General features: G+C 44.9%; 1 protein-coding gene across 5 annotated transcripts in view; it reads right to left on the reverse strand.

The window, feature by feature from the left end:
* Window positions 1–27,649, reverse strand: part of IKBKB (inhibitor of nuclear factor kappa B kinase subunit beta) — a 59,260-nt gene that overhangs the window by 29,808 nt on the left and 1,803 nt on the right. For 2 of the 5 annotated variants that reach the window (XM_036102303.2, XM_036102301.2), the window contains exons 3-5: window positions 16,443–16,537; window positions 15,403–15,520; window positions 12,755–12,824 (exon numbers count right to left, since the gene is read on the reverse strand). In XM_036102303.2, coding sequence (XP_035958196.1) covers window positions 12,755–12,824; window positions 15,403–15,520; window positions 16,443–16,537 — 283 coding nt within the window. Of the gene's footprint in view, window positions 1–12,754; window positions 12,825–14,542; window positions 14,718–15,402; window positions 15,523–16,442; window positions 16,538–27,649 lie in introns of those variants that run through there. The other 3 variants (XM_078069573.1, XM_078069572.1, XM_078069574.1) reach the window with 2 other exon arrangements.

Here is a 27,649-nt window from a genome sequence, read left to right on the forward strand (position 1 = left end):
GCCATTGGTAAGTTCCTCTTGGTTCTGAGCTCGGCTCTTTGCACTAACTGGCAATAAGATGGCTCCCCACCTAACTGGCTTTCCACAGTTCCCCATTTGATTGGAATCCCTAGCCCTTGGTTCAGTCCCCAGATTCCACCTTGGGAACTGCTAGCGGTTCAGTTCACAGTTCTCCATCTGTTTAGAATCCCAGCCCGCAGTCCCCATTCTTTGGCGTCTGTTGCTTTAGTCCTTTCCCCAGTCCCCAGTTCCATGTGACGAATTGCTGGTGGTTACCGACCAGGGTCAGACTGGGTCCACTGTGATTTGTGTTGATGAAGGCTATTGTTAATCTCAGAAGCCAAAATCCACAAAACTAGTGGGCACAAATGAGCATGTAAAAGCTGTTAGAATGCATGCTACCTAACTCTTGAGACTCCTGTGTTTTAAATTGGTCACCTAACTTAAGAATAAATTGGTTACAGGTTGGGTTAGATTGACACTAGGGCACCTGCAACCTTAAGAAAATTTCCACACGATGAGGTATCCCATACATCACCTTATAATCACTAAACCACCAGCACATTCCCCTTAGGTATTAGGTTGGCTCCAAGGGAATCAAAGACTTAGCTAAAAAAAAAAAAAAAAGAAAGAAAAAAAGTCCTTAAATTCCAAAGAGTTGAGTGCACTACCTTCCAGCAACCTGCTTATTTAATGACTAAGAACTATGGTTTGGGAAGCTATAAATATCTACAAAAATGACAAAATCTTACTAACTAAAGACAACCTAGAATTACAATGACCAATATGGGGAACATTCCAATTAAACAAGATACTTTATTTAAGAAGTACACTTAAACGCAAGGGTTCCCAAATCAAACAAATAGAACGGGATACCTATTTTAATAGATGTATAGAAACTTTCAAAAGGTCTCAAAATTTCAAAATAGCTTCATTGAAAGTTTCATTGCAAAAAGGCTAATGAAAAATCAGACACAAAAGGTATCTAGAATAACACCTAGGGGTACCTGGGTGGCTCAGTTGGTTGAGTGTCTGACTCTTGATTTTGGCTCAAGTAGTGATCTCAGGGTTGTGGGGTTGAGCTCCGCACCGGGCTCTGTGCTGAATGTAGAGTCTGCTTAGGATTCTCTCTCCCTCTCCTTCTGCCTCTATCCCCCCACCCTGCTCGTACACACGCTCCTCCCATCCTCTCTCTCTCCCAAAAAATAAAAAATAAATAAAACACCTAGGTCTTCTGCATTGCCTCCTCCCAGGGGTGCATTATCAAAAAACTGGCTTGGAAATCAGTGTTTCATTGGCAATCAACTGGGACACTGGAAAAAAGGTTTTCTCAAAGGTTTTGTACATGTCCTTCACATATCTGCCTCCGAAGGAAGGCCCCCAATTATGAGACTCTGAGGGATTTTCTGGTAAAGTGCTACATTATTCCCTTAAACAGCTAAGGGGAAACTGAAATTAAAACTAATGAAAATCCTTACCAAATTCTGGTAGACACAGGAGCTACACTCTCTACTTTAAACCCCACTCAGAGTCTACAGATGGGATCCTTAAAGACTGGCAGAAGCCAGCTAAGCTGAGAATTCTTACTAGAGTCAGCTCTTCCTGATATGTTTCTAGTACCCAGTAGAGAGAGGAAAGAAAAGAAAGTATCTTTTGCATCCTCTCTGGGGAGGCCTCTTTTGAGTCCAAAGGATTGTTCAGTACTGCCAGGAATATTTACTGTTTGTCCCAGCTCCAACTTGACAAAATATTTGAAAGGACTTTTTTTTTTTTTTCCAGGTAATCTCTATACCGACATGGGGCTTGAACTCACAACCCTGAGATCAAAGGTCGCACACTCTACCAGCTGAGCCAGCCAGGTGCCCCTAAAAGGACTTTTTAAAAATAACACTGTGGTCAGAAGTTGGTCAAATTGGAAGCTGATACTCAGAGCCTGATAGGAAATTTTTTTTTTTTTTAGGCCTTCTCCCCTAAACTAAAACTATGTATCCAGAGGGAAAGAAAAAAACTTCTGAAGCCTTTGCAGAAGGATTTGCTAAACATTCCAAAGACAAATGGCTCTAAATCTAGAACACAGCAATCTTTTAATTAGAAATCTTCTCCTTGATATAAAAAAAAAAGCAAATTAAAGATAATGTGGTTTAAACGGGTAGATCAGCCTATGTTATCACTTAAGTTACAGCCCAGTTCCTTGAGAAATTAAAAGCAACTGTCCTTGCCTTACAAATCTTTACAAAACCAGAAATGCAGCTCCAGAAACAATTCAAAGCCCACCTATCCTTTTTACCAATCCCAAAACCTCCCCTAGTTTTCTCAAAAGTCTTGTAAGGACTGTGAAAATTCTGACTTTAGGGAACAAAAGTACTTCTTTTTTTAATCTTTTTAATTTCTAATTTTTTAAAGATTTTATTTATTTATTTGACAGAGAACGAGAGAGCACAAGCAGGGGGAATGGCAGAGCTGGAGAGGGAGAAGCAGGCTCCCCACTGAGCGGGGAGCCTGATGCAGGGCTTGATCCCAAGACCCCAGAATCACGAACTGAGCCGAAGACAGACACAACTGACTGAGCCACCCAGGCACCCCCAAAAGTACTTCTTAGAGGAACTTGCACTCTTTCCCTGAGCCTTTGAGAGGTAAATGCTCTACCTGGTTGTCTCCAGGAACTCTTATCTAGACCATCCCCAATTCCTAGGACTTAAGAAAAAAGCGGGGGAGGCTATTTACAAATACAAATTGCTGTAGAAGCTCCCATGTCCCAAATCTGGTCCACAGCTTCCATAGATTTACTTTTAAGGACAACTACAAATCTTAAGTGTCTTCCCCACGAATATTGGTAGAAAAAGCTTTAAGCATCTAAGTAGATAACCTTATTTCATCTGCCAGAAATCTGATTTGGATCCAAATTCTCTTTTATAAATTAGTGAGTTTTGCATTATCATACCCATCTTATTGCTACAATTTTAAAACGAAAGCTATAAGGGCTCTGTTTGCGTACGTCTGTATATTTATGGGGGCCTATACGTACGTGTGTTGCAGATGTGTGGTATATTCTTCCCCTGAATGGTACTGCCAAAATTCATATGCAAAAGGGCTCTATTTAATTGGCTTAAAAACAAACAAGCATTTATATGAAGTATTCCTAAAATTCTCAGAAATATAATAGAAACTAACCCAAATGCCTTTCAGGTTCATATGTTCTGGGAAAATATTCAGTATTAAAGTTAATTTAAGTTTGTTGGTTCAATTAAAATAGACATGTCTTCAGTGTTGTCAGCATTAAATATGATGCAGACATAGAACATTTATTCTACATAGGTTTACAAGTCAAATAACCTGATATTATCTATATGATAATATGATATGAACATATGATATCTATATTATATCGTCAACAGGAAAAATAACAGGATGATGGCTGACTTTGTCTAATGTCTCATGAAGTTTCCCTGGGTAGTTTAAACAAAAGCATATGCTTCTAAAAATTATTAAATACATTCATACATTTGCATGGTAATGAATGTTGGTGTAACAGGCAGTTCACAACTGCTTACGTCTTAGTTTTCACTATAAAGTTTCTAAGGGTTAAAAATTCTAAATAATACATAATCAAAGCTACTGGAAATGATAAGAGAAATATCTCTGTACGCAAGGAAAGCAGGGTGTGTGTTTTTGGTAAAAGAAGGTATGAGGAACAGAGAGGCATTTCTGTTGAGGGAAAAGACATTTTGTCCTAAAGTGAGGCTACTTATTTCAGAATGGAAAAGAGGAAAAACACAGGGCAAAATCTGAATGTAAAAAAGATGTAGAAGGTTTGTAAAAAAGGAAATCCTGGGAAAGGAATTTTATGTGTGGTCAAGTTAGCTAAGATTAAATGAACTTATTTGAATAAAAGAGGAGTTTTTTAAGATCAAAAATAAGCTGGTACAAAATTAGAATTTGGTTTTTCTCTGTTACAAGGACAAAGTTTTCTTGGACTATTGGTCTAAATGAAGTCTTTCTGACCTTGAACTACCTGATATTTTGCAGAGGGCTCCTGGAACATCTCAAAAGATTTATTCTCTCCATACAAAGGGGTGTGGAAAACTAATTGGGCTTATTTGCTATGTTAAATTACATGGAAAGCATTGTCAAGTGGGGAGTAATACTAAGCTTTCTTTATTCTGTACTTGTGTAGATATGTAAGTGTTCCAGAAACTGTATGAAATTCCTGGAAATCTACATGTTCTAGTATATTACCAATAATAATTCCAGTTATTATCCTAAAATGTTGTATATCACAGAAATTACTAAATTTCCTTATCAAATGAACTCTCATCAGATTTTTAACAATGGGCATTTTTAAGTCTTTGTCACTTGCAGAGAGTTACTGTTCTACTCTGATGCTCTTAAGAAAGTGTTTTTGTGCAAGTGCTCCATCTTCAAAGAGAACAGGTTTGTACTCTGGAAAGAACTTTGGCGAGTACAGGTTTCTGATCACTTTAAGATCATAAAACTGTCCTCAGTAAGAATTTCCAGAACTAATGGAAGAACTGGATTCAAGCAGAACAGATGTTAATTAAATGACTGAATGACAAGAGGAGGATGATTATGACTTTTTGTTTGAAACACTGCTGGTTCCTCAATGTTTTGTTTTTCCTTTCCAGATTTAAGGAAACTTTTTAAGCTACCTATGACTTACAGCAATTTGATAAAGCATACCTTTGTAACAAAAGTATGAACGAAACCTTTCCTTTTTCTCCCTACCCGATCCCTCCAGAATCCAGAATCTCTTGAGTATTCTTATCATGGTAATATAGTTAGGTATCTGTGTAAGTTCAGTAAGACTCCATTCTCCTTGTAACAGGACAAAATTAAAAACATGGGCTATATTGCCAAGGACTTGACTGAAATGTCACATTTAAGAAAGATGTTTATAGACTCAGATATGATGGGACAGTTTAAGGAACTGTTTGGAAAAATTACTTGGTACCTTGCTTATAAAAAGTTCCTAGCAGCCTTACCAGATGAGTAAGAAAGGTCACTTCCTGGCAGGCCCAGAAACCTCAGGATATTTAGGGGAACCTCGAGGAGAGAGAAATTCACCCAAATTATTGGTACTGCAGGTAAAATCTGATGGTAAGTCCTTGGAGTGGCTTCCTGGCCTCAGAGGCTTTTAAGAGTTCAATCTGATTCTTTATGAAAAGTTCCACAAAGTAGTCTTAAAAGGAGCTTATATGACTAATCATGATTCTTGCTGCATTTATCTAAGTAATCAGGCCAAGTTGAATGCAAACAAATCGGTTTTACTGCAATTATCTTTAATTAAAAAATAGGGGTAACTGTAGAGAAAAACTGTTTGCACTTTTGTAAATATTAGATTCTAGTCCTGTTAATTTTCTTTGAGGTTTTCTTATATACCCGTAAACTGGACTGGATCCTGAATTCTTCTAGTTTCTTCAAATATCTAGCTATGATTCTCCAAACTAATGTTTCTAATTTTCTCCCACCCTTCTGATTTGGAATCAATAAGGACAAAGACTGCCCTTGAATCTCCTTTGAAGGGACTACACTAGGTCCTCCTCCCCACACAAATGGCAGCCAGACTTCACGGACTTAGGTCCACGTCTACCAGTTAAAAAGGGCTCCTTCAGACTTCAGGGACTACACACCAGCTGAAGACCTCAAAATCAAATTGACTAGGAAGAGAAATAGCTAACGCCAAAGTAGTCTACTTCCACCCAAGCCACCAGATCAAGACTTCATACTTTAAACATGAAATCCTTTCTTCCTCCTTTTCTGCCCTTTACTCTGGCACTGGCCTGGGAAGAGAACACCGTCCTCTGTATCTTGCAGGCCACTGCTAAGGTGGGTAACCCAACCGCCAAATAACTGTTGGGTAGGCCACAATGGTGGTGATTGTGCAGTTCTGCCTATCACAAACATCCGATTTCCAATGTGTCAGTTTCTCTAGAACAAACTCTGCCCCCTCTCTATTGTGTCAGACTCCCTAACCCCAGGGGGCCCATTTCCTGGTCTCTGGTTAACAATCCCAAACCCAGGGAACCTTGCATCCAGGCTCTACACAAAGAAAGGGACACAAGGCAAGGGTAATGAGAATAAAAACCGCCTGTGTGGACCACAGACCCCTAAATATTACCGGCCTCCATGCCAGTCCCGTGCCATAGACTCAAATGGGAATTACCAGGAGGCATTCAAAATTAGCTCCCTTCTGCAGATCCTTGCTTTCCCAGTTAGGGGTACAAATGATCAAGAAGCTCTCCTTAACTCTTATGGCAACAGGTGCCCAAAAAAATCCTTAGACTCTGACCAAAGTTGTGCTCAATAAAAGGATAGTCCTTCTTGATAATCCGGCAGCTGAGCAAGGTGTCTGTGCTATGGGCGACAGTGCTTGCCGCCCCTGGATTAACACTTCTGGGGAAGCTGGAACTCAGCTACATAAAATCACTGAACTAAGCCGCCTGGCTTAACAAAGGGACTCAACACAGTCATTCTTTATTTGATTTTGATTAGTTTGGGTCTTGAGACCATGGCTTTGAAGTGCACTCTAGACATCAGGAATCACCCTGCATATAATAATCACAGTCATCTCCCTGGTGCACTGTATTTCCTCAAAAAGTTTTAAATGCATGTTCATTGCCACTAACCACCAAATGATCTCCGTAAGACTGGAATGTCGAAAAAGGAATGAAGAGAGTTACTGACTGAAAAAATGAGAACCTGAAGTCGTGACCTGTGAATACCACAGAGATTCGGCAAAAGCTATAAGAACTTCAGAGCAGTAGCTTGGAGTGGCGCTAATGCCTTAAATTTTGATCACATCTCTTAGTTAAGCTGAAAGTCTAATCAAAAGGGAGGAATTGTTAAAAAAAAAAAAAAGAGAGAGAGAGATAAAAGGCCCAAAATGGAGTCACTTGTGCTAAGCCCACGTCACCAAACTGAGACTTAATACCTAACCTAACCATAGATTCAGCCTCTCCCAAGAATGTAATCTTAGTCAGTCTGGAATTACCTGGTCTGCACTAATGAGGTAATCTGCCTGATGGGACCCCTGCCATCTCCAAAGAAAGGTGACCTTACCTGAAACAATCCACTCTTTACTAGTAACTTCCTTGTCCTGCCCCCTTCTGCCTATCAAAGTCTTTCATTTTCTACAGCTCTTCAGAGCTCCTTTCTATTTGCTAGATTAGACACTGCCCAATTCATGATTCACTGAATAAAGCCAATAAGATCTTTAAAATTGACTCAGCTGAATTTTGTTTTTTCACATTTCATACTACTATGTGCCAGTCACTCTGCTGTCACTAGACTTTCCAAACAAAACATATCAGAAGGCCCAGTGTGAACACATGGAGAAAGATTTCATCCAGCTGAGGGTTTCTCGGCTAAAATAGCCCCTATGATTAATCAGCAAGGTAACAAGGCAGTCACACTGAGTGCTGAGGGAAAAGTGCACAACCATTCTCGTTCGTTCAACAAGTACTGATAAGGTGTCTTGTATTTCCTAGGTATTGTGGGAAATGTGCCACTGAAGCAAGGCATTTTCTTCACTTACTGCAGAGTCTGGCCAGCAGCCCCCGTGCCAGAAGTCAGTCTCCACGGTCAAGCACGGGCAGAGATCCCACAGCAATAGCAGAGACACCAAGTACCGAGTGCAGGAGGCAGCGGGCGGAGGAAAGCCATGAGAAGGAGAACCACTGTGAGTGACAGGTCAGGGCAGGTCTACAGCCGTGTCCTGGAAGACAGGAAGGCTTAGGGTCGCTGGGGAGGTGTAGGAGCAGCATTCTAAAGAGAGCGGCCATGTGCGAAGGGTAGCAAGAGGTTGATTAAGGGGGTTTTGAGAGCCATATAGATGCTAAGTTGGTGACAGTGGATTGAAAGAAAGTGAGGTGAAGAGGTCTGGCCTTGAAGGATTATGATAAAAGTGTCCTCTTCAAAAGCATGGAAGATGGGTGAGTAAGATGGGGCTAGGGAGGCCAGGTGAGGGATCATGACAGTGATTTGCTCGGACACTGACATAGAACAGGCAGTGGGAACAGAGAGGAAAAACGGGATATGTGACACAAAGGAGGGCTGAAAGGATCTGGAGCCTTTAAATGAGAGGGTATGGAGCAGGAAGAGGGCAGGTTCTAAGAGACGAGATTCATGTCTGGGTTGCCGATGGGAAGATGGGCTGGTGACACAACAAAGGGATGCTGGGAAAGGAGCTGGCTTAAGGAAGAAATCTAGGACTTCCATTTGGTAATGACTTTGGGAGAAGTACACAGACATGGGTATGGAGTTGACGACAGAGCTCAGGGTTGAATACACAGACTTTGGAGAGAATATGGTTGATAAAGATGTCCTGAGAACAGCCTGGCAAACAGAATACTGGAAAGCAGTGGGCAGTCAGCCCAGGTGCAGACAAGGACAAAGGGGATGGAGCAGGAATGAACAGAAAGCATCTAGACAAAACTCTGGGGGAAGATGACACATTAGGGGAGAGGTGAGAGACACCAGGCACGCGGTCAGGCTGGGACAGTGGAGAGGGTGTCAAAGACATTCTGGAGTGCCCATTCTGAAAACCAGCCCCCTGAATAATAAAAATGAAATATTTAGTTAGAAGGGACCTTAGAGACCACCTAGCTCAACCCCTTCATTTTAAAGTTGAGGACATGTAGGCCCAGAAAGTTACCACAGTTTTCCATAGAGAAGAAATGAAAAGATAAACAGACCAACAGGTCCTTGCCCAAGGTGACAGAGCTGGGAACATGGAGAAGCCAGGACCGAAAGCCAGTTGTCTTCTATTATTACAAAGTTCACTTATGCTTTCCAACATACTTTATATACCAATGATCTGAATTTCTGAGATCAGGTAATCCTCCTGTATTATAAATCCACAATTAGAGAGAAACACTAAATAGGCCAATTTTCTGATTCACAGAATGAAGTTCTTTTCCCTAAAGCCCTGTATTCTCTTTGAAACCCTCTCTGCTTTTTAATGTTGACGTACTGCTGCTTGAGAGGAGGAGCTCCAACAGGAACAGAGATGGTGACTCTGAGAATGCAGCACAGATGAGATGGGGAGTGGGGTTCCTGAAGGTTCAGAGGACAAGATGGTCAGTCCCCACAGTGAACTGGCGATCCGGAGAATCAAGGAAGATCGACTCAGACTGAAGACCCAATAAGGCCATGAGATCACACAACTGGGACCACCCAGCTGGCCAAGGCACAGGCAGGTCCCCATCAGACGGTGGAGACATGGGCATGTGTCCATCTGTCCCTCAACCTTGTCTCGGGAGTTTGTACCTCTGCTGGCAAAAGGAAACACACTCCAATATTTTCCAAAGGATAATGAGCAAGACTGTTTAAATAGAGTCCACTTAGATGTAACTTCCTTGAGCTATTTTAGGGTTACTTGGAAATCTAGATCATTTCCGGCTGCATCTGTACCTGTCTCCTGATCTTTTACCAGCATAAGAGAATTTGTCTAGGGATGCCTGGGTGGCTCAGTCAGTTAAGCATCTGCCTTCACCTCAGGTCATGCTGCTCAGGCCACATCGGGCTCCCTGCTTGGCGGGAAGTCTGCTTCTCCCTCTCCTTCTGCCCACGCCAACCCCCCCCACCCCCCGCCACCACTCATGCTCACTCGTGCGCTCTCTCAAATAAATAAATAAAATCTTAAAAAAAAAAAAAAAGAATTTGTCTACTATGTCTAGCATGTCCTGGCACATGCTCCCCAGGCAACTGCTCATTTTCTCATGTGTACTCTGTAGTATCTTCTTGGCCAATATAAAGTTCATTGGAAAAATCTTTTCTATTATCTTGATGCTGCTCTGAGTGGGCATCTCTGTAAGGTTAGTGGCGCAGAAGAGGTTTTACGTTAAAACAGGTTTAATCCAGAAGAGAAGATGATGAATTCTGGACCCCGTGGTCAAGGGTGTGGCTCTGCCCCTTATCTGAAGTCGACTCAGCAGAGAACAGCAGTGGCAACTCCAACAAAGGAAACATGAGGCCAGCACTTGGAACAAACTGGAACAAAATATGCTCAGGAAATGTTTCAGAATACAAAAGAGTTATGTTAGATGAGCTCCAAGAAAAGCTTTTGAACTCTCAGTGGGGAGATCCTTGCAAAAGAAATAAATGTGATAAATCTTGTACACAAATCAGAAATGGGAATGAAAGTAAAATACAAGCTTATCAACAACCTCCACAACCACAATACCAGGGGATGTGACTGCCTCCGAAAAGTGACTGACGCAGGAACAGGTCTGCAAGGTAACCATTTCCAGGAAGGGAAGTTTCAACAAGGGAACCAGCAGCCTGGCTTACCAGATCCCAAATCAGGGTGACTGAGGTTTTTCAAAAGGGATGCTATTAATCCAAATCCAGAGGGGGAAGGAACTGAGAATGGAACAAACATGTGCCAGCGGCACACGATGCTAGGGGCACGAGACACTGTGCGGGCAGCTGTCGGTACAGCACCTCGTTTGATGCTCGTAACAGTTCTAAGGAGGCAAGTGATTAGTCCCATTCTACAGCTAAGAAAACAGATGTTCTTAAAAACTAGGTAACATGCCTAAAATCACAATGCCAATAAGCGGAGGAATGGGCATTTGACCTGGGACTGTTTATTATCTATGAACTTTTTTTTTTTTTTAAGCAGGCCCTTACTTATTTTAATTTCCTTTGGGGTTTAGGTCATTCACTTGACAGATATTTACAGAGAAGCTGCTACATAAGATACCACTACTGCAGATGCTGGAGATACAGCAATGACTCAAGTCTCTGCCTTCAAGAATTTAATTCTAGTGCATTAGTACTTCAAAGCCTCATTATTTCCCATTTAGGGTCATGAAGAGGAAAGAGAGGGAATGAGTGACCTAAAGAATTTGAATGTTCCTCCACCTGTAGGAGAGCTTGAACTACATACGCACTTGGGCGCTTACCGGCATTCATAATTCTGACTTACGTGGGACTTAAACACACACCTACAACTTCAATACATAATATGACGGCTGTCACACCAGTCAATGGTAACCGGATACAAAATATGCCCAGTCCAAAGAAGACACAACCAGCAGAGGCACTATTAATATCACTACAGAATCACTTGAGGAAGTAAAAGTTATATGAGGAAGTAGAATGTTCTGTGTACTCCAGCCAATAAAGACTTTCTTAATAACTATTTGCTGAATGCACAAATAATCTCATCAGTGAAAGAAAAATATCTGAGAGAATAACGTTTTAAAAAATGACTTAAAGCTCTAACCAGAGAGAAATAAAATAAGTTTCCCATGAAGAGCAAAAGAATATTCCCAACCTACTAACCTGCCTTTAACGGAACTCAACATAGAATAAATGAGTAATCTAGTCACTGGGGTAACAAGACAAGTATTGTCTAAGCAAAACTTGGCTTGGCGAGCCATGTGGCAAAGTAAGTGTCAGGAAAACAGGTGGGACTCTTAACCTATGGACTAGATCCTCCAGGCAAACAAAGAGGGCCCTTCCGGCAGACCCACACAGGCCAACTCATGAAGGAATCAGCCTGGCCGGTGGTGGACACCATTCAAGTCAGGTAAAACTAGTGCAATGTCAACTTGTCCTCACGGTGAACTCCATCCAAAGGACAAAGACATGGGAAACAGAGAAGGAGATGGAATTTTCTGTGTCAGATTGTTTGGATCCTAACTTGATGTCATTGCTGGGGCTCTCCCTGCCTTCATTTCCTTCTTGCCCACCCTCTATGAAAAGTGGCGCAGGGTAAGGTAGAGGTGGACCCATACCTACGAGGCAAAGCGTTTTAGAGACTGGAGGCCCACGTATCCTTCAGGACAAAAGTTAGAAAACACAGGTTTACAAATGTGGCAAAATGGTAATGACTGGTGAACCCAGTTGAAAGGTATGTGGGTTTCACTGTACTACTCTTTCAACTTTTCTATACACTTGACATTTTTCTAAAAAAAAAAAAAAAAAGGTTTGAGCAAACAAAAAGAAAAAAACATGCAGCTTCAAAGAGCTCGCAAGGGAGAGGGATGAAAACTGTATCAGTGCCCACGTCTGGGGGCAAACACTCAGTGATAAGCTCTGGATAACTTTAAACTTTAATCAACTTGTACCAACAACCTCGGAGATTAAAAAAAAAAAAAAAAAAGAGGCTTGGATCAGGCCCTCTCTCACGTCTGAAGGCTGGAGCCATGTGCTAACCTGCGGAGACCCCCATCCACGTTCCCTCCAGAGCAGGCAGCAGGTTCCAGAAGACTGCATCTGAGCTCTGTGACCTGAGGTCACTCTTTTCCCTGACCTTCTCAGAGACAGTGGCAGACACCCTCGTCCAAGTCCGAGGACAGTAAGAGCACCAAAGGATTAAGTGGGAGCAGTTTTTCCTATGCCTATAATTGGCAAAAGAACTGCCAATGTAGAAGTGGAAAAATTAGTTGCCAAGGGATGAAATTCATTCAAATGACAACCCATTCCATTGCTGGCCATTCCAGGAAAGTAGGGAGTGGAGCTTTTTAATGGGAAGGAAATCTGTTATTCTATATACACCACAATTCACTTCATGACCTAGTCCGGAAGGAAGAGAAATCTATTTGAGTTCAGCACCTGCCTGACTAGTCCCCTGCTGACCTCCCCACTCTGTCTGTGCCCCCGCAACCCCACCCTCTGGAGGGAACGGAGGACCAAAATAGCTCCCCTCTGCGCTCCGCCAGGACGCACAGGCGCAGCACAGACTCGCCCCGGAGGGCACAGCCTGACTTCCAGGGCTGGGATTTACCAATGTCACTGAGCAAGGTGAGGATGGCTCCTTCCCGCAGGCCACAGCAGTTCTCAAACTGGTTCAGGTACTGTCAAGAAGGTGAGAAGCAGCATCAGAGGGAGCGGTCCCCGACCACCGACCAGCCCACAGTGTGTTTTCCCAGCTGCAGTCATCTGAGTGCTCACCCCAGCCCCGGGCTTTGGGGATGTGGGCTAACAGGTGGCCTGGGCAGGGAAGGAGGAAGCAACAGTGAGAACTCCCAGAAGAGCTCACATACTCACAGGTGAGGTGTCTGAGTCATTCTGAGAGGAGGGCTTTTCAGGCTCACCTGAGCCGCAGTTCTGAGGGAGGCAGGCCAGAGGCCACGCTCCACCACAGTGGGACCACTGCTCCTGTGTCCCAAAGAGGGCAGGGTGGAAGGCACTCGCTGCACACCACGCTCTGACCGCTTCCCCAACGTGGCCAGTGGGGTGATGATGGTAGTGGGGAATATTTAATGAGCCTGGGACCCGGCAAACCTCTACACGGTTTAGCTCAGTGAAGCTCTACCTACGTTGTCTCATTTCATCCATCCCCCCACTGCCACCAAGAGAAATACTGTCGGAATTTGCACCTCACAGGCGAGGAGCCTGAGACTGGAGAGGTTCCGTGAGGTCTGCTCACACAGCCATTCCAGCACAGCCCTGGAATATGAAGCCGTGTCTAGCTGAGGCCTGAGCTCAAACACTTGCCCTCTCTGCCCTCCTGGCCCTGGCTCAATATGCGGCTGGCGGCTGGCCTCAAATGAAAACAATGGAGAAAATAACTTCCCAGCTGAGGGTTATAGTCATTAACTAATATTTATATCCAAGAACATCGAAGAGCCCGTTTCCTGAGCTGGGCATACAGACTTCACTCAATCAGTTTTGGCTTCTACATTTGCTCACGTGCTGGCCAAGCTGGTCTCTCGGTGCGTAGGGGAGTAGGCTTTGAACTCTTGAGAGGAGGGAAAGACAGGCTACCTCATTTGGAGCACAGAGAGAACAGAGGTCTCAGGTGCTCTGGGCAGCGGCGCCCTCCCTGCACTGCCCACCTCCTGTGGGGGGACCCCACGGACAAAGGCCCATTACAGTGCAAGGGCTGCCCGCCTCCCCCAGATCATCTTGTGCCCCATGCGAGGTCAATCACGCTGCAGTTTGCGTCATCTTCTTCCCTGGCTGACTGGCTCTTCGCGGCCAGCATGATCAAGTCTCAAGTTCTCTGCCGGGCTTCTGAGCCCTCCGTAATCAGGTCACAGCCCACCAACTCCCACGCTGCCCTCTAAGAACCACTCACTCAACTGCAACAACATGACTCTAGCTCCCATTTTAAATAACTGCATTTAGTAATCAGATGATTGTCAAAGGTTAGGAAAATAAAGAGGAAGACTGAAGCATTATCAAGTTCCCCATTTCTCATCCATTATCAGTGCCCAGCTTGTAGGTCGTGCCAATGACTGTTCACATCCTGCTGCCCCACTCCCTGACCCGCCTATCTCCCACGGCAGGAGAAAGCCACTCAGGCAGATCAACCCTTGTGCAAAGTTTCCTTTACAAAGAGAAGACGGAAGGGGCCAAAAAAAGTAATGGAAACAGCACATGATGCTGGGTCCAGGAAACTGCCAAACAGAGAAATGCTGGGGTATCCTGCCTCCCCGCCCCCCCCCAAAATATCGTGACCCTTCTTCTAGAGGGAAGAGTTCAGGGAGATGAGCACTAACAGAGCAACCTCTTTTTCAATACAAAAACAACTTAGTTGTCCAGAGACAACTTTTATTTTGCCTCATACCATGTGGCATTCTTCAGTGTCCTAGATGGAGAGGTGGCCTGCAGTTGGCTTCCCATGGGCTGTGACCCAAGCTCTGCCACTGTAGCTGTGTGAGGCCTGGAATCCACCTCACCATCCTGGGCCATGATCTACATCCTTCATGTGGGAATCGTGTTGTACCAGCATCACAGGGATGCTGAAAATCAAACAAGGCCAAGTATAAAAGCAGGTTGTATGATCCTGTTTCGGATAACACTGGGGAAGGGGCCAGACACGACCGTCCCCAAGACAAGGGAGGGCTGACATCACCCACCCTGAAGTACACGCTCTAGTAAGGAGAAGTGAATGCACTAGAGGGACAAATGCCCAGATGGTGAGTCAGTGGTGGCTCTGGAACATCAGCCCAGTTCCCTGATTACTAAGCCAGCTCCCTTCCTGCTCCACTCTGTGACCCTGTCTGCAGTGCTGCCACATCTGGGGGACAAAAGCCCTCCTAATAAGGACAGCGGTGACTCAGATGCTGAAGGACAGCCGGTGGCCCTAACATGCCCAGGGAAGGAAAGTTTGTTTTGGAACTGGTCCAGTCTTTCCCCGTCCTCAAAACCTGGTGACTTTTTCTTGTCATTTTAGTAATCACCGTGCAGGACATACATACAGCAAGCCCCTCCCTGGCTTTCCGGTAAGAGCTTCTGATTCAGTCTCTTGATTCACATCACGCATGTCGCCCCACCCTGAGCATGGAAGAGGGGGATCTGAGAAGGAAAAGCAAGCCCACTGAAGTCACCACTGCTGCCCGAGCTTCCCGGTGAGGAAAGGGGCGAACGGTGTCCCCACTGCTCCCTGCTCAGACAGGCTGCGCCCCGCCACCCTGGAAGCCTCACCTTTCGGAGATCTCCTCCCTGGCAGTACTCCATGGCCAGCAGGGGCAAGTCATTGGGAGCCAAGTTCTGCATCCCCTCGGGGACGTCCCGGGCAGCCACCACATTGGGGTGGTTCAGCCTAGGAAGGAGACAGCAATGAGGGAAAAACCCAGGATCTAGCTCAAACCCACTCCCCCCCGTCCATTTTACGTTTTACAACGAAGGCCCAGACAAGCCGAGGGCCCTCCGGCATAAACAGGAGGACAGAGGTCAGGCACGGGCTACTTACCTCGGTGCCGGGTCAGTTAGCATCCACCCAGCTCTACTTTCAGCACCATGAGCTCAAGGACTGTGAGTGCCTCATGTGCAACTTAATTTTCTTTAGAGTGCCCAAATCAAGTCCTCACTGTACTTTGAAACTGCTTGTAAAAGCAGAAAAAGTAGAGGGACTTCCAATCTCAGGCCATTCAAGCAGGGATTGGGGGGGGGCTGTGTGTACGTGTGTGTATGTGGGTGTGTGTTTTAAGAGGTTCACGGAGGGAGCACCTGTTTGAGGTCTTGCAAAACAACCAGGTTGCTAGTTTACCTAAATGCTTACTTAAACCCCTCACTACCTGGGAGGACAGCACCCATGCAGGGCCTCACAGTCCCTGTCTCCACACTGGAGGAATAAGTATCTTCGATCGGTTTACAGCAGTGGAGAGGCACATACCATCTTGGAATCGGAAATATAGGAGGGAAAAAAAAGGATCTCTGCTGTGACAAAGGACAAGTCACTGTGATGGCTATCTTAAATTATTTAATATAAGAAATAAAGCAGAAAGCCCAGAGTTGGACACTAAGGGCCACTCCTCTAGAAGTCATCTGTTATCCTGACTGAGGGACTGAGATTTATGACTCTCTTTTCCAGATGCAGCAGGGGGGGCTGTTGTTCCAGATCCCGAAGCTCAGAGGGCTCCCTCCAGATTTCATTGCAATGCCCCACAGCCCCGCACTGCTGCGTTCTCCTCGTCCCCCCTGCAATGACAGCCCTGTCTTGGCTTGGTGTGTGCGGCCCTCACCTTCTCATGATCTGGATCTCCAGGCACCACCGCTCTCGATTCCGGGGGCTGAGCTCCTGCCGGCACTGCTTGATGGCAATCTGCTCACCTGTTTCCTACAGAGAGAGCACGCACAGGGACAAGAGGAGCAGAACTCACAACCAAACCCACCGAGAAAGCCATGGGTCAAATATGAATTGTCTCCTTAGGGCCCGGAGCATGGACCGCGGGACCTCTGGGATCCTGAGGCCCACATATGTGTCCTCTGATAGATGTCCCCAAGTCACTTGCCAGCCTGTCAGGCTGGCCTCCACACCTCCACCTCTTGCCTTTCTCACTTCTAGCCACTCAGAGTCTACACCAAGGTCTTGTTCAATTCCCACCTCCTCCATGAAACCTCTGCTCACCATTCCTGCCGAAGAGCTTTCTCACTTCTCTGAGCCCCAACTGCTAGATAGAACCATAGGACATTGCTGGTATTGACCATTTTGACCCACGCCCATGGCACTTGCATGTGACTCAACCTAACAGTTAATGACACACTGCCTTCATATTTCATGCAAGAGTTTCGTCTCTCCACAGAGAGAGCAAACCTAGCACAGCAGCTGGAACACAGAGGATGATTCAATTTAGCATTTCCTAGCTCTGTGACCTGGGGCAGAGCACTTGGTCTGACTCAGTTTCTTCATCTATAAAATAAGAACGCCTACACCCAACTTTCAGAGCTCTCCTGAAGCTTAGCACCTAGCAGTGTCCAGCTTTCAGCAGGCGTTCAATAACACTGCTGGGGGCAGAGCAGACCCGTGTCACACAAGTACTCCTGGCATTTAAAATCCTCTGCAGCTTGGCAACACCCTGCCTTTCCAGCCACTCTGCCGAGAAGCCCCCCACCCCACCCCCCCAGCCCGCGCATCTGCCGCTGCAGCTGTATCAGACCACCTGTCCAGTCCCGGGCTTCTCTGGTCTATGCTCTTGCTCGCGTAGGTGCACAGGCGCTCCAGGAGCCCACCTCAAGGGGCTCTTACTCTGCTCTCCAAACAGGCCACTTCATCACACACACCTACCAAAGACTTATTTTCTGTAGAGTCAGAGCTTTATTTTCTTTTCTTGGTTAGATTACAGGCTTATCCATCTTCAAGCACTTTAACCTCTTCTGTAGTAACTAGCACAATGCCCTCGGCCGAGAGATTTTGTGAATGGAAGGGAAGGCAATCAATAAGACGTTTGTGAATAATTAACTGCCTGCCTGGGTCCTGAGGATTAACTCATCCCTTTTCCTTGGTACTCTAGGCAGCACCAAGGAGCCCCAGGGGACAGACTAAAAGGAATGAGCCCTACGGCTACAGTGCTGGAAGCAGCAGGGACAGTGACTCTGGCCTCGGGTGCTCTGCCCACCACAGGGAGCCACTGCTGCCACCTCCTCAGGCCCACGGGGCCTCCAGGATGGCTGAGGGACAGTGGGTGCCCCTGGCCATGCCTCTAGTGGCAGGGGCCTGAAAGCTGAGCCCGCCACCAGTGAGCAAGCTGACTTATACCACCAACCTGTATATTGTGTGTCCATGCAGCAACGAAAGACCTCCCCAACAGCCCTACGTACTAGGGAAGAGCCACGCCTGCAGGAGGCTTTCAGCAAATCCTCCAGCGAGAAAAGATGGCAGAATGGTACCAAGATTCTACTACTCGCCCAACTGAAGAAGGATATTCTAGAGGCCCTGACAGACCATTTTCTTAGTTTTGTCATTTTAGGAAACGCACCCTGAAAAGAATCCCCATTCTTGTAAGTGTAGCAATTCATATGGTGCTGAATGGGACTTGAACAAGACACGTCGAGGGGCACCTGGGTGACTCAGTCGGTTGAAGGTCAGACTCTGGCTGGCATCTCAGGTTATGATCTCAGGGCTCTTGGCTCAGCTGGGAGTCTGCTCAAGATTCTTTCCCTCCTTCTCCCTCTCCTTCCCCCTCAGCCCATCCCCCCGCTCACACATCTTTCTCCCTCTCTCTCTCTCAAATAAATAAATAAAATCTTGAAACAGACACCTGGAGAAGTGCGGCAGGACCTCCCCATGCGCACGCGCTGTCTTGCAGCAGGAACTGCATGGCGGGCACACAGCTACCAAACTGGCCGTGATCCCTGCAGGACCACAGACCCACCCAGTAAGAAAAGGAAAAATGGAAGTCTCCAAACAAGAGCGGAAGTAGTCTAAGAAAACCACAGTCACTGATTGTTAGACCAATCCCTAAAACTGACCTCCGAGAAAGATGAGCTTCAGAAAGAAGCCTCTTGTGCCTCTTACAGCACCAGTGCCAGAAAACAGAGACAACACCTCTACGATACTCTCAGAAGTTGCTTCTACCAGATCCCAACATTGCTGTGGTCAAGCTGTGTGTCAAGCAGTTCCCTCACATGCCTACTTTTTTTTTTTTAACAGCTCTACTGAAATGTAATTCACATACCACCCAATTCATCCATTTTAAAGTGTGCCGTGTAACGGTGTGGGGTATGGTCAGCATAATACAACCAAAACCACACATCAATTTTAAAACATGTTCATCATCCCCCAAGGAAACCCCATATTCATTAGCAGGCACCCTTCCCCCAGCCCCTTGAGCAAGGGCAATCACCTATCCTTACAGATTCACCTGTTCTGAACATTTCACAAATGGAATCCCATGCTATGTGGTCTTCTGTGATGGCTTCTTTCACTTCGCATGACGTTTCCAAGGCCCACCCATGCAGTAGCCACATGCCTATTTTTGTAAGGACACACACTCCTGAGGGTGCAGCCCGTGGTAGCAGGCACGGATAATCAGGTCCTGCCAGATCATTCACACATTGCTATTAGAACCCCGATCTTTGGCCCAGATCCCGAGGCACTCTCTGAAGAAGGGCTGATCTCTTTCAAAAATCATAAATCCTGTTGCTATTGAACCAACTAGTGCAGCTGTACAAGTGAACTCGAGTAGAAATCCATCTAATACTTTTCATGAGTTAGGGAACGTGTGAAAATACTGTTTCTTCAATTGATGTACAGACTGTTAGATCTCACAAAACGTTACACCCTCTACATCATGAACTTCCCGATTCCTGTCTGTTCTCAAACTGATTTAAATTTGCTTTCAGGTTTCACTTCCCCTGAGTGTTCACACTCAAACATTTTAGCCCAGTTCTATGGTAACTTCATCAATGGCAGCTCTGACATGCCATTAGAGATGCTTGTTTCCAGTCAGGTGGGATCTCCATGGAAACTGAGACTGGAATGCACAGTTCTACAACTGATGGGCCAAGTGTAAAACGAGGTAACAGTGCCAAGGGAGTCCATTCAGCAGGTAATGTTTTAATGGACAGTCTGATAAAAGTAACAGTTTAGAACAGATACTGCAACCCACGGTCTGTTACCTCAGAATGACTCAGAGCTTAAATCAAGATATTTAAAGATCTGCACCTATTTTAACTTCCATACACAGAACAGTTAGTTTTTTTGGTTTTTTTTTTACTGCTGCTACTAATAAATTGCCACAAACTTAGTGGCTTAAAACACAAATTTATTTCCTTCAGTTCTCGAGTCAGAAATCTGGTACAGATCTCACTGGGCTAAAATCAAGATGTTAGGGGTGCCTGGGTGGCTCAGTCGTTGGGCGTCTGCCTTCAGCTCACGTCGTGATCCCGGGGTCCTGGGATCGAGCCCCACATCGGGCTCCCTGATCCGCGGGAGGCCTGCTTCTCCCTCTCCCACTCCCCCTGCTTGTGTTCCCTCTCTCGCTGTCTCTCTCCCTCTGTCAAATAAATAAATAAATAAAATCTTTCTTTAAAAAAAAATTTTTTTTTAAATAAATAAATAAAATAAAAAAAATAAAATCAAGATGTTAGCAGGGCCATGTTCTTTTCTGGAAGCTTTAGGGGAGAATAAATTTCCTTGACCTTTCCAGCTTCTAGAAGCTGCCTGTATTCGTTGGCTCAGGGTCCCTCTCTTCATCCCCAAAGCCAGCAAGGACCAGTTGACTCTTGTCACATTGTATCACTTCGACACTGACTCTCCCGCCTCCCTCTTCCACTTTTTTTTTTAAAGATATTCACAGGTTCAGGAGTTAGGATGCAGACATCTTGGGAGGGGCCATTATTCTGCCTACCACAGACAGTATGCTTCCTTCATAAAAATGACAAATAAATCAAACCCCAAAGGTAGATTTATTAAGTGATTTAGAAAATATTTTAGGTAATCTATCTATACATTGGATAACCGTAGATAATTGCAATCTTCTATTCAACACAAACACTGGATCTAACACACAGCTGTTACCCGGCCCAACCCAGAGTCCAGAAACAGATTTTGATATTGAAGACTGATATTAAAGATTGAAGATTTGATACTGGCCTCAGTATCCTAATTCAAACTAAAAAGTGAACTTCACAATATGAATACTAAACACATTGTGGACTAACTGGGCACAGACATCAAAACTCACTTTCTGTTTGTGGACAGCTCAGCTTAGTCCTACGGTTGCAGGGGAAATCCTAACTCCCTAGGCTTGGGAATGTCTCACACAGATACAGACACACTTAAACTTTTCTTACACAGTGACCCTTGAGGCAGTATTCTAAAACATTCCAGTTTTCCATGAGTAATACTTCATTTGAAACAGAAACCCAAACAGAATGACTTTCTGTTGCTAAAAACATACCTGCTCTAGAAAGCAAAATTCAGTTAAACAGTTCAGAAACAGACTAAAAATACTGGTTTTGAAACCCTGGGGAGTTTGTTCTTCACTAGCAGTGAAACTCCAAGAGCAGCGGATGACTTTATTTGGGTTAGAACTTCCTAGAATCTTAGCTCTGTTCTGTGGAAACCCAGACCTGGCCCAAACCATCTCAGCCTCCAACTTCTGTTAAGGGACACCTCATGTGGGACAAAATTTAAAACTGGTTTGTATTTTGAGAAAATGGAGACAGGTACCAACAGTGTAATCCATACTTAATGCAGCTTATCATGAAGGTCCCTCAAGTCTGTGATTCTTTTGTACATGAAAACATAAAAGGTGTGTGGAACTGGGGTGTGGTATAAAGTGGCGGGGGGCACCTCCTCAGATGGCTGAGAGCTACTGAAAGGTGTGACAGCACAAGTGAGCTGAAGGCCAGTCTACTCAGGAGTTGACCCAGCTTCCCAGAGTTAGCCTTCTTTACATGAGGAGGGGAAACTCGCTGGAAGCCAAGAGGTACATTCAAACCTTTGGCTCAGAAACCTGTCTCCTGTTACCGTGGCAACCATCCAACAGGCCACTGTGGTAAAAGGGGGTAATTAGTAATAACCAGCTCATTCCTTCTCAGGCCCTGCCCTCCAAGATAAACACTTCAGAGAGGAAGTGCAAAGCTAGGCCTAGAGAGATCCTAGGGACAGAATTCAGGTCTGAGAGTCAAAAGGTACAGGGTCTGGCTACAGCTTTCACCCCTGACTCAACCACGCTGACCAGTCTATGCTGAGAAGGCTCTGAGTTCAACCCATTCCCTTTGGTATAAACAGCCAACAGACATAGTGGCCTCCAAACTCACCCACAGGGGCTTATGGGGTGAAAGAAGTCAGGGTGTACCTCCTTCATCCTTCACCTGGTATATGTGGGACACTGAGCCCACTAGTTTAGCTTCTGGGTCTTTATCCATAAGAGGGAGAGGACTCTACCCCTCAGGCAAAACGAGATGGAGTGTCTGACACAGAGTGAGCCTTGAGCAAATTACAGTAGCATCATTTCCTTCCTCTGGCCTTGTGTAGATGTTACTCTACCCATTTGATTTGTCTTCTCTTCAGACTCTACAGTCTGTCTCCTTCCAAGATTCTGCTCAAGTTCCCTTTCCTCAAGAAGCCTTCCCTCTCCCCTGAGCATTCACAAGAGAATATGGATAACGCATTGAGCACTGCTGGTACAGGACACAGCCATTCATAGTTCTACACAATTTGGTGCCCATATTTGGACCTATTTAATATACTGCTAAGTATTCATTTTACCTCCTCAATTGGAGCATAAGCACACTGAGGACAAGGTCGTTTCTTTTCTTCCCCTAATGGAGCTTGGGTTGGTGCTCAATACATTCTTAGTGAGTTGAATGAAGTCTTTTAAGACTTCCAAAACACACACATAAGCTGAAGTGAGCTTATTCTTGTCCAGTGAGGAAACAAGTCAAAGTCAGTACTACTTTGTAGAAGAGATAATTAGTAACACCTTACCTTTTATAGCTTTATGATAGCCAGTACATACATTACCTCGTGTCATCCTAAAAGGCATCCTTGAGAAACCAGAGAGCAATTCCCAGCCTCTTTCACAGCAAAGTGCACAGAGAATATATTTGCAAGGCACCCTGGGACATTTCCAGATCCTTTCAGAAAGCAGCTGCTCTATTTCATGCCCAGACATGCTGAGAGCCAAGGAGATCAATATCTTAGCATCCTCAAAAATCCATGGGGGAAGTTTGGGCCCAAAGCCATGAAGCTGGCAAGTAACAGAGCCAGGACTAGAACCCAGGTATGGGTGACTGGGAGTCTTGTGGTTTTCCCCCCTTATTTCCAAAAGGTGCTGCAGGCTGAGGTCACTCAAGTCATCTTTTTCTTCTTCCTCTGTATTTAACAAAGGTCTTATTGAAAACATCAGCCTATCTAGTCTGTACTGATAAATGGTTTGTGCTGACCCTTGGGCTGAGGATTTATGGAGTACAGACACAGCAAGGACTGCCAAGGCCCATGCTTGGTAACAGATTCCAAAAACTCAGGGAAACAGAGGTAGGGGCATTTGGTACACTGCCCTTACTCACTAAGAAATATTTGTTTTAGAAAGATTTATGCATGCTGTCCTCCAAAGGAGAGTTTTTCCCTTAGTGCTTCAAAATGGTTTAGACTGATTGAAGAGACCTGAGAATGTTCTAGAGGTGTCCATAACCTTGGATCACCCACCATGGAAAAGCCACAAGCCACAGTAGAGAAAGCAGGAAGTTGGGATTTGAATCAATGTAGGTTCAGATTCCAGCTCCTTCACTTACTAGCTTAGCCTCTTTAGGTAAATGACCTAACCTCTCTGTGCTTCAATTGCCTCAGCGATAAACATAAATAAAGATAATAGGCTGGCTTACTTGGAGGAGTGTGTGACTCTTGACCTCGGGATCGTGAGTTCGAGCCCCACTTTGAGGGTAGAGATTACTTAAATAAACTTAAAAAAAAAAAAAAAAAGGTAACAGTTCTTCCTTTTAGGGTTATGCAGGCTGGAGATAAAACATGTAAAATGCCTAGCCCACTGATGGCACATGGTAGGTTCTCGATAAATGATAGGTCTGATTACTGGGCATCACAAATGTGACTGAGGATACCAAGGCTTAGATTCTTTAATGCAATTGCTCTTGTGATAAACTAAAAAGTCTCTCTTTTGTAGACAAGATAAAGTATATGGAATATTAGGAAACGTACATGGTTGCAAAGTACAATCGTTATATGTGTATATAGATATATGTATAATCATTACATGACTGGAGTTAAATTGTCAAAACCACCTATCCCACCAGCTTTCTTCAAGAGGCTCTGAACACTGGTGCATCCACCAAAGAATACACTACTCCTGTTCTGATCGTGGACATCAACTGAAGAACCTCCTAAGCACCCACAGCAGACTTAAGGCTTTCCCCACCCGAGTAACAACCCAGGAGGGTGACGGAGAGCTTCCCGGACTGAGCCAGGCTCATCAGCAAGGTTTCACTAAGTATTTGTGAAGTTGACTCCTCCTGCTCTCTCAGCCCTCACCTTCTATTCCCCCACTAAGTCCTAAATAGCTCTTAGATCTGCCCACTTCTCTCCACCTCCAGCCACCTTCAGCCCCGTCCAATCTCTCACCTGTCCAATCTCCAAAAGCTTCATGACTGGTCTCCCTATGTGACAGGGTGTCCTGGTACCAGCTCTTCTGAGAGCGGATTGTTAAATATTCGGGAATTCAGTGAGACCTGCTAATTAAACTGTCAATGGCTTGAAACAAGCCACGGTGGGAGTAGTTACCCCATGGAAACTGGTAAACACTACTACTCAGGATGTTACTTTGGGGAGCCGATTTCCCAGCACATCACTGCCTGGGCCCCTTCCAAACTCTTCCTGCAGTCAGAGTGGACCCCCTTCCAACAGCTTCCTGTTGCTCTTCAGATAAAAACGAAAGCTCTTGGCAGGGTCTCACTGTCACTTTCTACATTCCAGCCTCCCTTGCACCTGGCTCCCCCGCTTCCTCCCTTCTGGTCCTGCTGGCCTTTCTGTCCCACCTGCTTGCCAAGACCTGCCCCACCACAGGGGTTCTGAATAGGCTGCTCCCTCTTCCTGGAACTCTCTTCCCACTTTCTTAGCCCGGCTAAGCCCAGCTAACTTCTACCAATAACTCAGGTCTCTACTTAAGTGCCACTTCCTTGAAGCAGCCTCTCCCCCCAACCCCCCACTCCCGACCTCCTGACTGATCCCACCTCCTGGTATAAGGTATCACTGCTGTGGGCCCCTCTCCATGTCACACTTATGATAGTTGGGAGCTTACATTTGTAATGACAGATTAATGGCTCTTTCCCTTTTCCAAAAAGATCTTTAGAGGGGCGCCTGGGTGGCTCAGATGGTTAAGCGTCTGCCTTCGGCTCAGGTCATAATCCCAGGGTCCTGGGATCGAGTCCCGCATCAGGCTCTCTGCTCCTTGGGAGCCTGCTTCTCCCTCTGCCTCTCTCTCTCTCTGTCTCTCATGAATAAATAAATAAAATCTTAAAAAAAAAAAAGATCTTTAGAGAAAGTGAATGACTTTATGCACCTAACACGTGCATAATATAAAGACAATTGCTATGGGGGAACTGAAAGAAAGCCAAAGCCAGACAGGGCCCTAGCTGACCAGGAACTTAGAGCCTTGACAAGACACATTCTTATACACAGACAAAAGGGCAGTATATGAAGCATGCCAAATGAGTGGAGCTGAGGGAATTCAATGGAAAAACTAATTTCCATAGAATGAAGGAGTCCATGGCAGGTTTATTGAGGAAGTGGTCTAGAGCTGATCATGGAGGAATGGGCAGAATTACGTAAAGCTGTCCAGGAGAGAGAGGCTTGTCCCAGAGAAGGCTCAGCCAACCAACTTGTTGGGAGCCAACAAGCGGAGGTAATGCTAGAAAGATAGGGTAAGGCTAGACTGTTAAGAGGCCTCAAACAGCAGAATGAGGAGTTTGGCTTTTAAAAAATAAAGAAAAAAAAAAAAGAACAATGATCAACAAAACGAAAAGGCAACCTAGGGAGAAGATATTTGCAAATGATATATCCAATAAGGGGTTAGTATGCAAAATATAACAACTTAACAACTCAACACCAAAAAAACCCTAATAATCCAGTTAAAAAATGGGCAGAAGACCTGAACAGACATTTTTTCAAAGACATACAAATGGAAAATGGACACATGAAAAGATGCTCAACATCACTCATCATCAGGGAAATGCAAATCAAAACCACAATGAGATATCATCTTATACCTGTCAGAATGGCTAGAATCAAAAAGACAAGAAATAACAGGTGTTGGCGAGGATGTGAAGAAAGAGGAAGACTTGTGCACTGTTAGTAGGAATGCAAACTGCTGCAGCCACTGTGGAAAACAGGATGGAGGTTCCTCAAAAACTTAAAAACAGAACTATCATATGATCCAGTAATTCCACTGCTGGGTACTTAATCACAGAAAACAAAACCACTAATTTGACAACACTAATATCTGCACCCCTATGTTCACTGCAGCATTATTTATAACAACCAAGACAGAGAAGCAACCTAAGTGTCCATCAACAGATGAATGGATAAAGAAGATGTGGGATATATATATATGCAATGGAATATTACTCAGCCATAAGAAAGAATGAAATCGTGCCATCTGTGGCGAACATGGATGCACATAAAGGGTATTATACTAAGTGAAATAAGTTAGAGGAAAAAATGTCACATGATTTCACTTCATGTGGAATCTAAGCAAAACAAACGAAGGAACAAACAAAAAAAAAGTAGAAACAGACTCATAAATACAGAGAACTGATGGTTTCCAGAAGGAGAGAGTTGGGGGATAGGTGAAACAGGTGAAGGAATTAAGAGATACAAACTTTCAGTACATAAATAAGTCATGGGGGGATGAAAAGTACAGCATTGGAAATACAGTCAATAATACTATAAGAACACTGTATGGGGACAGATGGTGATTATATCACGGTGAGCAATGTATAATGTACAGAATCATCAAATCATTGTACACCTAAAACTAATATAACAATGTATGCCAACTATACTTCAATTAAAAGATAAAATAAAAATGAAAAACAAATTAAGGGTTTTGAACAGGGGAAGGAACTTGAAAGTAGTAATTCTAGAAGACCAGCCTATACACACACACACACATTTTTTCAGGCCTGTATCTATAAAGCCAGGAACAAATTCCATCTGACAATAGCTTTCCAAACTCACAGAGCAGACGGAGGCCATTTTGAGCTAGAGAGGACAGACACATGGCACAGCTGGACAGAACTCCTTTTGAGGGAAACCAAACAACTCTAGTTCAGCTGCTACGAGACAGATGTTGTAGTCAAGAATCTAAAAGCTGTGGCCTATCTAGAAGCAGCCCAGACCAGGTTTAAGTGCGGCCATAGAATGATCTGGCTCTTACGTTGTAATGCGAGGCCCATGGTTATATTCAGAGCAGAACACATTTGAGCCAGTTGTGTTTCTATGGCCCACTTGGCCATAGCGTTTGCTGGAATTCTGGCTTCCGGGTTGAACGTGGGAATTACCGCCCTCCAGCTCTGGCTCCCGCATTCCTCCAGGGGTCATTCCATCTACTCAGAGCTGACAGGACTCAGGGCAGGGCCTAGAATGTCTTCCAACTGATAAAGGAGGGTGGCTGTCTGGAATGACGCTCTCATGTGGCTGGCCAGTAGGCTTGATGACTCTCCCGCGGGCTTCTGCAGCGGGCTCCTAGGAAGTGGGGCACAATCTGCCATCCCTTCAGCCCATAAAAGCACTCAGCAGCCCCTGATCAAAAAGCAGGTGCCTTCCTTCGAGGACTTCACAGGTCTGATTTTGGAGTCAGAAAGCTAACTTTAGTTATTTGGTGACTGAGGGTTCCCTAGAGCAGTGGTCTCCAAATTGGGTGTATGTGCACCAGGGTTACCCAAGACTGGAATCCAAAAGAATTAAAAAGAAATTAAGCTTTTCTGATAT

Source organism: Halichoerus grypus, chromosome 3 (genome assembly GCF_964656455.1).
Source record: "Halichoerus grypus chromosome 3, mHalGry1.hap1.1, whole genome shotgun sequence".
Taxonomy (NCBI): domain Eukaryota; kingdom Metazoa; phylum Chordata; class Mammalia; order Carnivora; family Phocidae; genus Halichoerus; species Halichoerus grypus.